Source organism: Bombus vosnesenskii, unplaced genomic scaffold (genome assembly GCF_011952255.1).
Source record: "Bombus vosnesenskii isolate JDL3184/JDL3185 unplaced genomic scaffold, Bvos_JDL3184-5_v1.1 scf7180000013398, whole genome shotgun sequence".
In the NCBI taxonomy this organism is placed as follows: domain Eukaryota; kingdom Metazoa; phylum Arthropoda; class Insecta; order Hymenoptera; family Apidae; genus Bombus; species Bombus vosnesenskii.
In genome coordinates, this window is record NW_022883023.1 from 10,863 (window position 1) to 29,056 (window position 18,194).

Here is an 18,194-nt window from a genome sequence, read left to right on the forward strand (position 1 = left end):
AATAAAAGGGATAAAAGTAGTACAGAAGATAGAAAAATCTATAAAACTGGTGGCTGGGAAATAGAAAATATATAAATTTATGTTATTAGAGTCTAATACTTCTGTCGATCAATGTGTTACGACCGTTCGCGGAGAGACGCAGTCGCAGTAGCGAGAGGCGTAAATTCTCGCTACGATTCGGTGAATCGACGCCGCGAAGTAGTCGTTCCCCTGTTTCGGTTAAGATAAGAGGTGGTTAAATGAATATGACACAGTATAGTAAGTTATATTTCACCGTTTATTCCAACAACTTATAACGAAGGCAGTTACGCTGGTGCGTATGTACGAGATTTTTTTTTTATTTATTTGTTGAAATTATAATCAATTCTCGCGTTGAGAATATGTACGAGATGAATGAGTGACTGATCTGTGGGTGTGTCCTACCCGGTGGAAGGATATTGACCGTTCGAAGGATGTGAAATCAGAACTGTCTTGGGAGACGATGCTGTCTCGGAGGAAAGCTAAGGATGGGTGTGTCTAGCGCACGGGACCATCGGATTTGTTGGTGACCATCTTAGTTAGGAGAGTGAAGGAAGTGACTTCGTTGTTAATTGGTTAACGAAGGGTTTTAACCGCCCTCGAGAGAAAGTGGTTAGTGGGAGGAAAGTTGCAGCATACGTGAGAAAAACTAACTTTCCCTTGTCCAGTCGGGGTAGACAATAGTCTTTAGAAATTCTTCGGAAACAGACGTTTGTTTGGTTTGAAGGACCTTTTCTAGGAAATCTATGAGATTTATGGAAGGTACTTGAAACTATGGAGGATACGCTGCGAGTATCCGGTGACATCTGGTTGCCATATTGCTCGCGGTGCGACGTAACAAAATGGAATAGAAAGATTATACCACAGACGAAATTATACTTTATACTTTATTATTACATTACATCAATTGACATCTTTGGAATTACAACGATTCGATACACATTTTAACGTTTTAAACGTTTTAACGTTTTAAACGTTTTAACGTTTAACATTCTAACATTCAGTTAGAACTTTGTATTGATTAGAGATATTGTAACGACCAGAAATATCGATACATATATCAATACTTTTACCTCGAAATTCGTAGATTCGTACTCTTCATTGTCCATACAAATTGTGTCATATATGTCCAAACCAAATTTAATTTACGTGCATTAACGTTTTCAAATCCATTTTTTATTTTCAAAGAACATCATATTTGTACTCGGTATTGCCAGTAAGTATCATGAAGAGACGAAACGAGTATCTCGAGTTAAGTATTGTTTAAAATAGTATATAGCCATCTAGATATAACATTCAATGATTTTTCCCTCACTTATTGTAAATTATTGATATTGTAAAATTATAATTGTAAAATTATATAGTAAATGATATTGTAAAATTATATAGTAAATGATATTGTAAAATTAAATAGTAAATTCACACGATGTTCAAATAATTCGAAATAACGATAGACCAAAAGCTGTTTAAACGAGACACAAGAATTAATCGTGCATTTTATTAAAAAGTTAAGTACGAATAAAAGAAAGAAAATTTTCGAACTTTTTTCGAAAGAACATACATTTATTATACAACATACATACATTTATTATATATTGTGTTCTTTCAAACACAATAATACCTTCCATAAAGGAGCACAGCTCAGATGAGACTTTTTATAGTTAAACTTTTAACGTACTCATAGAAACGAAATTTTTTTTTTAAATAGAACTGTTACATTTTACGACACGTATAACATCGAACATTTACCAACATAGCGATGCCAGCGTACATATATATATACTGGTGTACTGGTCATCTTTTTTCCACACGTTTTTAGCTTTTTAGCTGTTTGTGAATGGGCGCCTAATCAGCCAATCAGAAATGGCCGATATTCTATGAATCCTTTTCTTCAATGCTCGAAAAGCTGGATATTTATCCAAAGCTGGTGCCCCAAACATATACTCGAAATTTACAAGGGCCGCTGCAAATACGAAGTCCGCCCATGTCGTCTGAAAAAAGGTTTGTATACATTTATTTTGTACCTCCTCTATTAAACAATTTTTATAATTTACCTTGAAAAATGTGAAAAATTGAACTCTTAACTAAAGATCACTAGCTTTTTAGGAAGAATTTGGATTTTTATTTTATTGTCAGATTTTAATGGATAATTTTAGAAACTTCAACCTTTGGAGGTATTTGTTAATTAAAAATGACAAAACTGGTATTATGTAAAAAAGAGTAATGTGTATCCTGAATCAATGTCGAATGGAAATTAGACAGTTCTATAAAAATAATCCTTCTCACGATTCCACAACTTCATAGCTTAATTAAATACAATTCTTCGGTGATATAATTACAAATACATTTACAGGAATTGTGTAATATGATAAATATCTCGTTAAACAAATTGAAATCGTAAACTCTAGATTCTAGTATTCTTTCACTTTCATGTTTCCTATGAGCCCTTCAATCGCTAAATATTTTGCAATGAAACACGTATTATTAAACAACATAATCATACTAAATTAATTTAATGTGACTATTTATTATTATTATATAATAACACAGTGATGAAAGAAATAAACTGGTCAAGTAATCTAAGGAACGATAATACGTATCTATGTCAGTGACAGTGAGAAAAATTCAGATACCTGTACTTAAGTGATTACACTTATAAGTATCATTATATATTATATAAATATGATATTTCGAATGGTATCATTTATCACTCATTAAACAAGAGTGTCATATCCAGAGAAATGATTTTACATATCTTAATCTTTGCTTTGATTACGATAGTAATAATTTCTATCAAACTTGATGAGGAAGATACATGAATAATTATCTAAAAGCTGAAAATCTTGGCAAATTCATTTGTACATAAACTAACAGGAGTGAATTTTAAAGATACACTCTGCTCTCAACAATTAAAGCTGTCTTGTCGCAACAAAGTTTCAATAATTTTTTATGGACAACATGGCCCAGTTTGCACAAAGACTAAAAATTTTAACATTAAATTTGGATAAAAAATCTTACGGTAGTAGGAATGATATATCCTTTATTTTTGCCAATAATCTGGTCGAATTTAGTCAAGTAAAATGGTATTGTTTCGTTCAAAAGTTGATTCTTCCTCGCTTCCTTCTTTTCAGGATTCTCCTCCATGCGATAGTAGCAGATATCTGAAACGTATATGAAACCAACCGTTACGTTCATTTGTGTTTTTCCCCCAAACGAAGAGAAAATAAGTTGTGAAAGATGGAGTAGCCTCTCATAGTTCCTACAATTTTTTCATTCTCTTTGCTTTCTTCAATATTGCCTCAACAAGTTCCTGTGGTTCACGATACTCGAAATATATACAATGTTACCAGCGTGGAAATTGTCTTGGAAACTTGGAAAATCTTTCAAGAGGAACAACATTGCTAACTGAGATTCGAGAAAGGAAAGGTAAGTAAATCCTTGCTTCTACTTAGAGCTTTTTTATTTACTTCTGACGAGTGAAGATCTGTTATTAAAATTTGATTAAAAGTACCAAGAATGTCGAGATATAAACAACCATTTGTGGAAAGGTCAGGAGAAGCAGAATTATCGAATAAACGTTATATAACTCTTAGTGATTAAGTAAGAGAAGAGAAACGAGAAAAAAGTCTTTTATCTAGGTCTGAATACAGTATACTATATTTATCTCCATATCAAGAATAACAACAAGATATAAACAGTCTTCTAGAAATTGAGTAAATATTACATAATTACATCTTGAGCAATATTTTACGTCTTAGCTTTTGCTTAATCATTATGATAATCTTAAATATCTGTAAATTCTTCACAGACTCTTTGCATCTTCTATACAGGTATCTCATGATCATGTGATAACACACAGGAAGAAAAAATAGAGGAAAAAACAGCGTAAAAAAAAGTTGCGTAGGAGTATCGTCGCACTACATCATTCGACAATTGATGCACGTCATGGCGATCGTCACGGTTTAAAGCAGGCCATCAAAAACACGTTTGTTATCGTACGGAAAAATCTGCGACGTTCCAGCTGTTCAGGTGCATCGAATTGTGAATCGTCGGCGGTACGAAGCAAGGCGAGGGGCGTAAATAGAGAAAGAAGAGAAGAGAAGGATTCGCATAAATGATAAAATATAATCGTTCGTTCCTCGTCGATGGCGGATGGATGGCTTTAATCGTGGACGATATCGATACGATTATATTTTATACATTTGAAACAAATATAAAAGACGAGCAAAACCAGAGATACGATCGTTATGATATTATTCAATCGGTAGCCTATTTACCTCGTTTTTTGTTCACCTTCTCTGTCTAGTAATAATTTTTCGATTCGACTGGCGTGACGTTACGTTGGCGGTGTAAAAACACGATTTTAAACACCTGCGGATAGTTGCATGAGTTTCGAGCGATTCCATTCCCTTCGATTTATATTTATGCGATCAACGCGCGGATCGTTAACGCATTATGCAGACAGCAGATGTTACGTAATCACACATATCGTAATTGGAAATTAGTAACGTTATCGCGTACCAGGATCTTCCTGTCTTTGATCATCGAGTAACACTTCGTTGTCCTCGCTCCTTCCGCGGATAACCAGCGTTTATCATATAGAGACAGGGATTTGCAAAGAATAAAAGTTGTAGAACGTTGAAAGGCGTTGAGAGAAACGCGATGTTATCCCGTTATTCGTTAACGCAACGCAGTTAAAAAAAATCCCGTAGGAAGATTACGATAATAGATAACCTGAGTCGAGTGTTTGTCGGGGGATCTAAAAGATTCTTTCGAGCTGAGCGTCTGAGATTGCAGAGAAGAAAATTTGGAAGCCATCGAATTCGTGATGTCGATAGAAATCTTCAGTTGGAATCGTTGTATCATAACGTAGTCTGCTTATTGTCGATAAGACTTTACTAAACTAAAAGTGACTACTAAAAGTTTCTATCCTCTAAATTCTATCTACGATTCTATAATCTAAAAACTGACTTTTGCAAACAAACTGTAACATTCGCTTAACGGAAAGATATACGTATCTTGTTTGTACTCGTCTTTTCACAATGAATTCTGAACGTCTGTCTCTGTGGTGAGACAAATACAAAGTCATCTCATCAGTTACTCACCTTGCTTCAAATCTCCAAGAGTATCGACGAGCTCGTCGCATATCATCGCATCCCATTCGTCCTTTCCCATTAGATCGTACTTCCTCGCCAAGTATCGCGCCACAGCGTTACTCTGCGCTACCGGTTTCCCGTCTATCTCCAGCACAGGCAGCTTTTTATAAGGCATTGCTAAGAACAAACATGGCTCATATGAACACTGTGTAGAGGGAAACGATCGATAGGAAATCACAACACAGCTTCCGAGGCCGTTGCGTTCTTGTGAATAGATGAATCGAAATCATTTCGGTTTTAATCAACATGGCCTAGTAAAGAAATACAGAAATGTCTTCTTTCTCCTTTTTTTCTTTTCTTACGATTACGATGGACAGGGTATCGCGTGTTTTTGACTGTTGAGAAAAACCTAAAGTTTTTAAAATCAAGGATAAAAGATCGAGTATAAAATTTGTAATTATCACGGAAAGGAACGAATCTGTCTGATGCGGTGTACTGAATGTACGAGGAACGATCAGTATCGTTTTGCGGGAAGACCTTATGCAATGATAGTGGACTTACAACTGCGAATAAAAAATTCACGTCGCATAATACCAGACACGGAAAAAATATTAGAAAATGTACACGGTTCTTGTAATGAAAATTGAAATGCAAGGAATATAAATCGAATGTCTCTTGCGAACGTAATTTTGTGTTTTACACCGACAGGATTGATTTACAGACTTACGTTGATTTTTGGTTTCTCTATCTGCAAGCGACATATAAGATTATATCGAAGACTATGCTGCGTAAAACTTTTATTATACTATTTACGATAGAAATGTCGCAACGGAAGATCGAATTTTATGTCTGCTTTGTTCTTTCGACTTTTTAGCTATGTTCTTGTTCATTTCCGAACTGATTTCAATTTTTTATCCTTTTTTTCCAACAAGTCCTAAAAATTTTTTATATGAACGAGAAACGTAGAAGTATTTTTGTATTCCTATTTTAAGTCGCCTATTTACGGTTTTCTCAAAATATTCGAAACGCTTCGATTCATTGAAAACAATAAAGATTGCAAGACAAAAATTCGAGAATCGTAAGTGAATTAAGTTGGTATTTGATAAACACGATATTACGGAAGCAAAACTTAATGAAAAGTTCGACTTTATTCCGTATGAAATTTTACTTTAAGTAAGTTTAACCTGCACGTGAAACGAAAGTTTTATCTACAGAAAAGTTTGAGTAAATGGTAGATACCTGAGAGTTGAACGATGAAAGTAAAAATCGATTCTTCACGCTTACAATCCTTGTATTCAGGCCAGAATTCTTCGGGGATCCTCTCGTCGGTATACTCGATGCCAGTATATGCAAATATGTACCGTATATGTTCGGCACGACCACGGGCATTGAAGTAGATTAGTTTGTAGGTAGGTTCGTCGCTCATTTTCCTTGCTCTGTCAACTTATCGAGAAAAATGATACAATTAACTCGTGTAATTAACAGACTGTGTGCGTGTTTGTGTGTATAGAGAACAATTTATTTATAGATGGAATAATTCGTATAATACGCAAAATAAATCATTTAGAAGGCTGGAATATGTGTTTTTGAAACAATTAATTATGTCGAAAAATATTTCAAACGAGATATAATTATGAAAAACATAATAATTAAATGTATGTAAATGTATGTAATAATAGTTAAATGTATGTAAATGTAATAATTAAATGTAATTAGTTGTGAAAAAAATAATAATAAAAAATAAATAAATGTAAAAAAAGAATTAAATGTAATTAGTTTCTTTTTACGCACGCAATATTATTGGCGATATATGAAGGTCAACTTTATTTTTTTAAATAGATATATTTATACATATATTTATAGATATAAATACATATATTATATAGATATAATAGTATATATAATATATATAATAATATATATGTCGAGTCTGAATCTCCGAGTCCGAGCTCGAGGCGCCCTCCCGGGGAGTGCTCGCGGGAGGTAGCGGTTCTGCGTTGAAGTTCTCCATCGTCCGGTCGCGCGTGGGGTACCTTTATTGTCGATAGTTACACTAGTGACGAGGGCCTCAGGCTTGATAACGAATCCGTGACCAACGGGAGGACAGGTTCCCTTGCTCTAACTCACACGTGCACCACTCCCTGCTCGTAAGGCACTCGACTTCCTTCACCGATCAGCTCTCTAGCAAGACTGCTCGTCATCCCAACGACGCCACCGAAACAAGACTCCGGTCGAGTGTCTCAGTACACACGATCCTCCGATCGTCGTACGATTGCTATCGGTTTGGACTTGCGATTGTTTCGTTATGGCTATATTAGGTTCTAGGTTGCAAGGTTAGGGTGTTGTCCTGAAGTTCCAGAGGGGCCCCGGCGTCCTTTCGTCTCCGACTCGGCCATCCTGACACTTACACGTCCTCGTGTGTGGCCTGCTGGCTTAGTCTACCCGTCGGGGCTTCCACCACGCAGGCATCGACCCGGCGCTCGTCCTCGGAGCAATGTTTTTCTTCTCGCCGCGATGGACAGCGAGACGCGATGTGTCCCGGCATGTGGCAGTGAAAGCACAACGCTTTTGGTGGTGCAGCCGGTCGGCTTTCCTCCGGGCGTCGGGGGTCCTTCTTCTGTTCCCACTTCGCCCTCTTGCGGCATTCGAATATCGGATGTCCGTAAATACCGCAGTGGCCACACATGGTCCTGGGGGCGGGTGACCTGCCTCGTTTGTTTCCGGAGCTCGCTAATGACCTCCACGACAGGGGCGTTGGCCACTCCGTGTATAGGAAGGGCTTCATTTCTCTTTGGAATTGTTTCACCGACGTGATGTCACTCGTGAGCGCTAGTCGTTTAAAACGTTCATCGCGCGAGCCCAGCAGATGGAGGGCGGTGGCGGCGAGTACCTCTTCCCTGGTTGAATTTCGCCACTTCGACCCCAGGAGGGTGATGATACGATTTCCGTACGCTCCTGGTGTTTCGCCGTCCCGCGGTAGTTCCTCGGCTACCTTGATTAGCGACGCGGCTGCTACTTCTTGGCCACCGAAGTGCGCGGCGAATTGTTCCTTAAAATCTGGCCAGGTGAGCTCGTCGCCGTTCATTATCTGCGTAAGCCAATACGCTGCCGGACCCTCTAGGGCACGGTTTAGGGCAGAATACAGTGCGCTGTTCTTCAGGGGGTGGTCCCTCATGAGCAGGCCGACGGCTGTGCACCAGGCGGCTGGATCTGCGTCCGCGGCTTCGGGGTTGAAGCGCGGTAGCGATACCCAGGTTGCCCGGTGTCCTTTCTTCTTCTTCTTCTTCTTCTTCCTCTTCTTCTTCCCTAGCGACCGCTTTAGTGCGCGCACGATACTCTTACGATCCCGTGCCGACAACGTGTGTTCGGATGCCACTTCTGATGTCGAGTCTGAATCCGAATCCGAGCTCGAGTCACATTCCGAGTCCGAGCTCGAGGCGCCCTCCCGGGCAGGGCTCGCGGGAGCTTGCGATTCCGTGTTGGAGTTCTCCATCGTCCGGTCGCGGGTGGGGTACCTTTATTGTCGATAGTGACACTAGTGACGAGGGCCTCAGGCTTGATAACGAATCCGCGGCCAACGGGAGGACTGTCATATAAAAAGCAACAGGATACACGAAATAATATAATTCTGATAGGACAACATTTAATTTTGTATATAAATATTTTCATATTTAAAAAAGTTTCCGGAAGCAGGAAGATTTACAAACAAATAATATCATAAACCGAATGTTTCATGATCCTTTTCTAATTAGAGTGTGTGACAGCATGTGAGAACGTTTCTTAAAAATATGACTTATTGCAATTACTTAATCGCAATTATAAACGATTAAGACCTTCTCACAACGAGGCAATCTATCCAAAGTATAAAACTCGTTATACTTGATGAGAAAACAAATCTCTACTTAGGTTTCATTTCGTTTCATCGCGTTCATAAAAAGTGAATTTGTATGAACACATCGTGCAATTTAGTAATTAGGACCGTTGATCTCGCTGCAACATAGATGGATAGAAAAAAGCCATTTAAAATGATACAACGTCGGGAAGACAATTATAAAAATTATAAATGGAACACAAGATAAAATTGTTTAAGATTAATTCTTCTTTTTTTTTTTTTTTTAATCGCGAGTGTTTGCAAACGAAGTTTCAATCTGTTTACAATGATAGCAATGAGAGGAGGATGTCTATGAAAGTTATAAATGCGATATTGAATAACATTTCTGCGAGTGGGTTTGTTTTTCGTTACAAATGTTTTTTAAACGAATCTGCAATCTGTTGGAAACAACGGAACAGTAACGGGACGACTGATAGGGAAATAAAAAAGATCGCGTTTTATTTGAACAGACAAATCTTTGAAATCTATTCGAAAGTCTATTTGAAATGGTACGAGCTCGAAAAGAACGGTGAATACTATAGAAGAAGGATTAATTAAAATTCTTATTAATCTGTACGCTTTGTATATTAAATACCTTGATCGATGCCAAGATAACAAATTATTATACAAAACAGTGAAGTATCCACGTCTGACATTAATATTGAGTATTACCATTACTGTAATTTAATTTTTAACCGATCCTGAAAATTCCTTAGAACGTAAAAAGTATAAAATGTTACTGTGCATTTCATGATTAAATGCACTGTAATTTAGAAACAGTTATGAAGCGGAAACAAATAATTTATTCAGAATAAGAATTCTACGTAATCATGTTAAAAAAAAAAACGTACTTATAACGCGTTTAAACTCCAAATATGTAAAGACAATAAGGGAAAAAAATTAAACGAAGAATCGTATTTTTTGTAAATTCACACAAGATTTTATCCAAAAAAAAATTAAGATTTTTTGAAGAAGAAAGGGATGTTAAATACAAAAAATGGATTGAAATTTAGATTATGAAATATAAAAAAAATGATATTGCATAATTTACAATTATGTTCGATAGCTTACGTCAGTATGTTGGAGTGTAAACTATAAAATATTCAAAAACTGATACCATTTAGACATAATTTAGAAAAACAATAAATTGCGGAAACCGATAGTTAAAACTCGATACGATCGATACTCCAAAACTCTAATCCTAATAATTACTCAGCAATAATAACCGATAATTCATGTTGATTAATGTTTGAACTCCGTTTTTTTCTGTATGTGTATACAAATTTTGTACAGTTTGATAAAGCGAAATTAAATTATCATCCTTTTGTACTACTTCAAACATTGAGATTTGTCATCTTCAAGGTCGATCACACATAGTTTCAGATTGCGGAGTTGCAAGGGTAATTAATTTTGCAATCGGTTTTCCTTTGATATAGATGTGCATACAAATAGCCATTGATTGACAATATACCGAAGCAATTCTAGTTTAATTTGAAGTCATCGATCCTTTGATATTTTTGGAAGAATAGTAAAAGTACAGAGAAAACAAGAAAAAATGGCGTTAACTAAAAGATAGCTCCAATGTATCTCATAAATATTATCTATATATCATTTGTAAGATGTAAGTGACCAAGATATCGAATTATACAAAAATTGTATGTAATGATTAATACTTGAACGTTACTTACATTTATGTACATGAAAATTTGATCTTTTATTAACTAAGTTATTGATCGACAAAATGACTTCCTACATAATTCTCCGCCTGAACTGAAATGCATATTGTTTTTTACGCAAGCCTTATGTGTAGCTAGCAACGAGCAAACAGATTAATTACTTTACACACGGTCGTATCTTGTTTGCTGTAGGCGAGTTCTCTCGTGTAATCAACGAAGTACTCAACTTTAAAGCGATAACAGAAGAACATTATTGTATCGATAAAAATCATGCTTTTTTCAAAGAAATATGTAACTCGTATTTTTTTTAAAGCAACCCTCATAATGCATTGAATAAAATAATCATACATTTTTTTTTGTTCAACATTTGTAAAATACGATATTATCAAGATCACCAAGGAGGTAATCTTCAATTCTTAATGAATATAATAAAAAACATAATTAATGATTGTTTGATGGCTTTATTATTATCTCTATAATACAAAAGCACAACATCGTGTCAACAGTTTATATAGTTCGTATGTTTCTGTAGGAATACACAAATAACAGTTCTCTATCACAACGTAATCTAAAGGGAAAACCCTGACTAAATGACAAAAATATCGGTAATAACTGGAACTAATGAATGTTAAAAGCAATCAGTATATTCCATACAAACTTCCATCAAAACGATTCGTTCTTCATTCTCTCAACACACTAAGACCGCAATCTTTAAACGCTTATAAAACCATAAGCAATCGTGAAGTTTAGAATTCGCTAACTGGGCGTCTCTCAATCCAGTTTTTGATCTTGGGCAGAAGGAGGACCTTTTTCTCCAGCAGCTTCAGATTCTCGTAATTCTCGATCAGATCAGACTTGTACATAAAGTTCAAATAATCGAGCAGAGCAACGAATGTCAAATCAGCCCAAGAGAGAGTACCATCATTAGAGAGAGTAGAAGTAGCCGTCATTTTCCTTCACTTGCTGGTCCAAACGTTCTAAAATGAACGGCAGCGTCTCTTCAGCGGCCTTGCGTTTTGCAGCTTTGACCTTCTCGTCCTCCTCATAGTCGAAGGCGGCAATTTCTGAAAATTTGTTTTCAGTTAAATACTATTCGCTAATGTTATACTAATTTGAATACAGTGTTGTGCGAAATTTAAATGATACTGAAGATAGAATTACAATCCTTTTTAATCCTTTGTCTTGTATTGTTGACATACGTGTATCGTTCGATTAAATCAAATATTAAATCGGATTTCAACTAATAAATACCTGAACAGATATGTACTATCTGTTATCAAGATTCTCATAAGATTTATGCAAAACAGCACTGGGTACTCACTATGACGAATATCATGAATAGTATCAACAGTGGCATCAATATGAAGATTTGCCCAGTCAGTCTTTCCAGCTAAGTCATATTGTTTGGCTAAGTAACGGCAAATAGCTGTAGACTGAGCAACCTTCCTTCTATCAGCTACGAGCATAGGAAGCTGGCCATAAGGAGTCACTAAAAACATACAACTAATAGAATCAAAGATTCTATCGAACAAACAGATTATGATGCTTCTTAAATATCTAGGTTCCTGTTATCTGTTTTGGAAAGATATAATTTAATTTATTGATAATTTATCAGCAAACAAAGGGCATTGTCTCCTTAACAATACCTATTGTTCTCCCACATATCTTATAGAGCAATGGAGAGTAAACAATAATCTCTGTTATACTCTGCATAATTGTGTTCTACTTTATTTAGCTACTTTAGTTAAATTAGGAAAGATGAGATTTAAGAAACAGAATTTCTTTTCAGATTAAGAAACAGAAAGCTTACAGGGCTTTATTTCTGGCCAGACGTCCTTTTTGATACGTTCATCTTCAAATGGAATACTAGCATAGCTGAAGAAGAACGGATTGGTTCTGCCAATGCCGTAACTGGGAAGTAAGTCAATTTATAGAGCGGCATCTTCCTGGAAGTATAATATATACAAAGTAAAAACAAAGAATCATTGATGACAAGAATTATATTATTACAAATTATGAAGTATAAGACAATTTAAGTAAAAAGCATCAACTACTAACTACTCGCATAGCTATTTGTATCTTTATATTTTAATATAGCTTAGATATAAAAAGAATATTATTTTTGGATGTAATAATGTATAAACTTGCGCCAAATATTATAACAAAATATTGCACTTTCTATTTAAGTAGGATAGACATATTACCGGCATTTATCTTTTTTCTATAGCAATGAAATTGTTTATAAAAAAGTTTATAAGAAAACTATCAATTAATGCAAACAACGCATTTCAAAATATTAATTACATTCGCGCGATTCGTTATCTCTAGTATTAATTTAATCATATGGTTCTATACACCCAAGACCCTCTAACAGTAATTTAGTACCATTACTAGTCGTATGTACAATGTATGTTTGTATACAACTTTCGTAACTACAAAACATTCAGCATGATTATATATTCTTCCAAACTTAAGAAACATTTTCTAATTGCATACTTAAATTTATCGATCAATTATGAACATATGACAACATTTATTTCTTTCAACTACTAATTTTCAAATCCTCTGCTGTTCCGTTAATTGAACGACGCGCCGACTTTTCGTACAAGTATCTTGTATCTTATCTGTATTATTTAGTTATCAATAAAGAAGAAACATTTTCTAATTGTATACTTAAATTTATCGATCAATTATGAACATGTAATAACATTTATTTCTTTCAACTACTAATTTTTAAATCATCTGTTGTTCGGTTAATTGAAGGATGTCGGCTTTCTGTAGAAGTACTTCATATTTATTATTTAATTATGAATAAGGAAAAAACATACAAAATATAGTTTTTAAACGGTTTATTATTTATAAAGAGAAACTTTGACTCGGGATATATATACTATATATATATACTATTTACTTACAATTTTTTTTTTAAGACTTCAAAGTCGAAACAAGCACAGGAAATTTCCAAGCCGGTTAACAGAAACTTTTTTTTTTTTTATTTATTTGTTGAAATTACAATCAATTCTCGCGTTGAGAATTTTCAGTAATTTTTCTGGCGTGGCGCAGTGACATGGCTGTTTATTTACAATAAGTTAATACTATTATAGATAGGTATAATTTAAAGTATTATAAGTAAGTGCATATGCTTAGTTTGGATAATTAAATGAATCTGACGTTTAGATCTAGCGGGTAGTGCCTCTTCAGCCTGCGAGTCTGGTCCGTCGTATCGAGTAGTCCAGTGATTAGGGGGTTTCGGTGTTTGTTGATTCTTTTGCTGTATCTGTTGCTATATTTTGCTATTTCCTCTTTGACGGTGGGTATCTTGAGGTCGCGGTGTATTGTTTCATTGGTTACATACCAAGGTGCGTCAATTAGGGATCTTAGCGTTTTCGATTGAAAGCGTTGGAGTATTTCAATGTTGGAGTTACTTGCTGTTCCCCATAGTTGGATTCCGTAGGTCCAGACAGGTTTTATTACGGTCTTGTAGAGGGTAATTTTATTCTGTATGTTTAGTTTGGAGCGTCGGCCCGTGAGCCAATAGAGTTTTTTTAGTTTGTCCTTTAGTTGCTTTGTTTTATCTGAGATGTGTGTCTTCCACGTTAGTCTCCTGTCCAGGATCATGCCCAGGTATCGGACTGTGTCCCTGCTAGGAACTGTTGCATTGTTGATGGTGACCTGGGGGCAGGTTTGTTTTCGGAGCGTGAAGATTACATGTGAGGATTTCTTTTCGTTGACTTTGAAGCCCCATTTGTGAAACCACTTTTCCATGGAGTCGAGACTTCGCTGGAGAGTGGATGAGGCTATTACCGGGTCTGCGTGGGTAGCTAATAGCGCTGTGTCGTCTGCAAATGTCGCTATTGTTATATCGTTTGATATACGTAGGTCGGCAGTGTAGATGGAGTACAGTAGGGGTCCGAGGACACTACCTTGGGGTATGCCGGCTTCTATTGGGAATGTTGCGGAAGTGGCGTCTAGGCATTTAACCATGAATTGTCTATTGGTTAGGTAAGATTTTAGGATGGAGTAGTAGGGGTGGGGTAGGATCTTTTTAAGTTTGTATAGTAGCCCTTCATGCCATACTTTGTCGAATGCCTGTTGGATGTCTAAGAAAACCGCTGAGCAATATTTTTTCTTTTTGAGTGTTTGGCTGATCGTATGAGTTAAGCGGTGGATTTGCTCTACTGTAGAATGATGTTTTCGGAAGCCGAATTGGTGATCTGGGAGTGTTTTCAAGTTCTCTAGGATTGGAAGGAGTCGGTTCGTGAGCATCTTCTCGAATAGTTTGGACAGGGTAGGTAAAAGACTGATTGGGCGATAGGAGCAGGTTTCGTATATCGGTTTACCGGGTTTAGGGATGAGGGTAATCAATGAGATTTTCCAGGCCTTAGGATAGTGTTCCAGGCGAAGGATAGCATTAAAAATCGATGTGATGAGTGCTATCCCTTTTGTGGGAAGTTCCTTGATTGCTCTATTGCCTATTAGGTCGTGTCCTGCTGCTTTCTTGGGGTTTAGGCGACTGATTGTTTCTATAGTCCCTGCAGAGGAGAAGGGTTCGATAGGAGGGGACATTTGGAAGGGGCTGTGCAGGTATTCAGTAACGTCCGCGGCGGCTTGGGGGGAATGGGGTTTGAATACTTTTGACAAGTGTTTTGCAAACAGGTCGGCTTTTTCTATAGGGCTTCGCGCCCATCCACCTTGCGGGCGGCGGATAGCTTTCTAGTTGCGTTGTTTAGTTTGCGTTTGTCATCCGGTGTTCTATAGGTCTGCCATACTCTTCTTAGTCTACGACTTTCTGCTATTTTTTTTTAGTATGTATTGGGGATATTCTTGTTTGCTGTTAGATGGCTTTGTCGGTGTGGAGAGGCGGATTGCGTTTATTATGCTCGTGTTTAAGTATTCCGTGGCTGCTTCGATATCTTCCTTTGTTTTTAGTGGGGTGAAGGCTGAGGTTGAGTGTGTAAAGACTTCTCTGAAGAGCTGCCAGTTGGTGTGTTGGTTGTGAATGGAGCCATTAGATGTATTCTCGATGATTGTTGAACTGACTGTTGCTATCACAGGAGGATGATCAGAGGAGAGATCAGCCGAGGAGTTGATCTGGACGTGTCTTGATGGGATATTTTTAGTTATGAAGAAGTCGAGAAGGTCGGGTATTTTGTTGGTGTCAGTGGGCCAGTATGTGGGTTCGTATGTGGTGAGGTAGTTGAGGTTGCTGTTTGTTATGCTGTTTAAGAGGTTTTTGCCTCTTGCTGTAACCAGTCTGCTGCCCCATTGGATGTGCTTGGCGTTATAGTCTCCTCCAACTATGAATCTGTTGCCCAGGGTGTCCAGGAAGTTATCAAAGTCTTCTTTGGCGATGGAGTGTCTGGGAGGGCAGTATACTGCTGAGGTGGTGATTGAGCCATGACAGTCTTCTATTGCTACGTTTGTTGCTTGGAGGTAGTCTTTCTGGAATGATGGGAGTTCGTAGTGCTTAATACTTGCTTTGATTATTATTCCGGTGCCACCGTGGGCCTTTCCGCTGGGGTGTTGGGTGTGGTAGAATGTGTAACCATTTATTTTCAGGTAGCTCTTGTCGGTGAAGTGGGTTTCCGACACGAGCATTACGTCGATTTGCTGGTGTTTTAAGAAGAGTTCTAGTTCAAGTTTGTTTTGCGCTAGACCGTTGGCGTTCCAGAGTGCTATGCGCCTTGGTTTTATTTTGAGTCGGGGCGTGCTAATTTTTCCACGATGAGTGTTAGTAGCGATAGCAAGTGATTTATTTGCTCCGATTGTTTCTCTATTAGCTTTTCAAGCCTTGAGGAGTTGTCTGTGTTTGGTGGGTTGGGGTCACTGTTTTGGGGAAGGTTCCTTTGGCTGTTCGGGTTATTTTGGATGCCTTGTACTGCTTGGGCATAGGAGGTTGAGGTGGAGATGAATTTGGTAGGACTGGGTGTTTGGTTGGTTGAGGGGGTTGGGGTAGTCGTGAATTTCGGCGGGCTGGGTGTTTGGTTGGATATCTCTTTTGCTCTGAGCTTAGGGTACCTGTTCGTGTATAGTGTTTTATATGCTGGGCAGCCTTTGTAGTTGGCAGGGTGGTCCCCTTGGCAGTGGATGCATTTCGCTGGGGTTTCCGGTGATTTGGCGCACTGGTCGGTGGAGTGAGAGTCTGCGCATTTAACGCAGCGGAAAGTATGGTTGCAGTATTTCTGCGTATGACCGTACCTTTGGCACCTTTTGCACTGCACTATTTCTTTTTTCACGAGCGGTGGTTCGATCTTTACTATCGCGTTCATTAGGCGACTGATGTTATATATTTCCTTATTGTTCGGTTTTTGTTTAATGTCTAGGAAGAATAAGGATAACGGGTCTTTCGAGACTCTATGCCTTATATTACTTACGTTGACGACTTCGTGGCCGAGTTTTGAGAGTTCGTATTTTAGTTCGTCTATGTCTGCTGAGTGGTGTATGTTTCGTAGGACCACCCGGAAAGGCCTTTCCTGTTTAAGTTGGTAGGTGTGGAAGTTGGCGTTCAGGGTCCTGAGTGTCTTGGTGAGTTTTCTGTAAGCTTCTGGGTTCGTCGGTAGTATTTTCACCTTGTTGTTGCTTATCTTAAGGTTATATTCCTCCTTGCTGGTATCTCTCTCTAGGGACTTGGTCATTGTCTGTATGTCAATGACGTCGTCCACAAAAATTGGTGGGGGAGGGGGGATTCTCTGTGAGTGTTGGTTTGATGGCGGTTCTACGATTTCCATGGCGTCGTTTGAGGATTCCAATACGGCGAACCTGTTGTGTGTGTTTATTTGCGTTGCTGGTTCTATTTTCTCTTCTTATTATTATTATTCTCTTCTTTGTAGTGTTAGCGTCGTTAGTGCGGAGAGTTCTGCTACACTTCTGCCACGGGGGGGGGGGGGGTAGCTCGGGGTAGCTGCGAGTCTGCTCCGGAGAGCCTGGTCGCGGTTGCTGGGCCATCATCGAGCTAGTTAATTCGGAATGAACAACTAGTCGTGAGGCTGTGAGGCTAGTATTCGTGTTGGGGTTAGGTGCGTGGGATTTTCTTCTCCCTAGGGGGTAAGGGGCACTTAGCTGTGTTCTCTTTCGACGGTTGGGCGACACGTGTTGTTTTCGAACTACGCTGGGCACTAGAGACACGTCTGCACGCTTCGGCACTCCACAGCGAACTGCGAGATATTTGATGTGAAAGATATATAGAAATAAATGCTTAAGAAATATTTATTTGAATGTACATCCTAACTTTGCTACTTTGTATATTTGACACATTATTCAAGTAATATCTATAATACAATCATGTCTACACAAGAGATTATATCCATGATTAAAAGTGATTTATTGTTTAAAATCATAATAATGTGAAGTAACATATTTAGCTTCTTTTGATTACTTGTTAAATGATCGATGACGATAACATTCATGTTAATAATGACATAATTTATAGTAAACACTACTTCATATACATATGTATTAATTTTCATTATTATTATTGTTATACGTCTAAACATGCTAAACGTCTAAAATATTAATAGTTTATGTTTCTTTAAA

The 18,194-nt window shown here is 37.5% G+C and overlaps 1 protein-coding gene, 1 long non-coding RNA gene and 1 pseudogene across 5 annotated transcripts; 1 reads left to right on the plus strand and 2 right to left on the minus strand.

Moving 5' to 3' along the window:
- The first annotated feature begins 1,396 nt into the window (after nt 1-1,396).
- LOC117237746 lies at nt 1,397-4,230 on the plus strand. Of its 3 annotated transcripts, none has more exons than XR_004494057.1 (4): nt 1,397-2,019; nt 3,150-3,444; nt 3,527-3,731; nt 3,827-4,230. It is a non-coding gene; the product is annotated as an uncharacterized LOC117237746 (long non-coding RNA). The 3 variants fall into 3 exon arrangements; XR_004494056.1 differs by having other exon boundaries at nt 3,849-4,230; XR_004494058.1 differs by lacking the exon at nt 3,527-3,731 and having other exon boundaries at nt 3,849-4,230.
- On the minus strand, nt 2,526-13,639 carry LOC117237744 (glutathione S-transferase-like). Of its 2 annotated transcripts, XM_033502043.1 has the most exons (3): nt 6,354-6,699; nt 5,124-5,291; nt 2,526-3,179 (listed from the first exon to the last, which is right to left on the minus strand). In XM_033502043.1, exons 1-3 carry the CDS (start codon nt 6,538-6,540, stop codon nt 3,013-3,015), a joined length of 522 nt encoding a protein of 173 aa, XP_033357934.1. In that variant the 5' UTR covers nt 6,541-6,699; the 3' UTR covers nt 2,526-3,012. The 2 variants fall into 2 exon arrangements, 1 of the variants encoding a protein (XP_033357934.1); XR_004494055.1 differs by lacking the exons at nt 5,124-5,291; nt 6,354-6,699 and adding an exon at nt 13,577-13,639 and having other exon boundaries at nt 3,096-3,179.
- On the minus strand, nt 11,155-12,607 carry LOC117237743 (annotated as a pseudogene).
- Nucleotides 13,640-18,194: the final 4,555 nt, after the last annotated feature.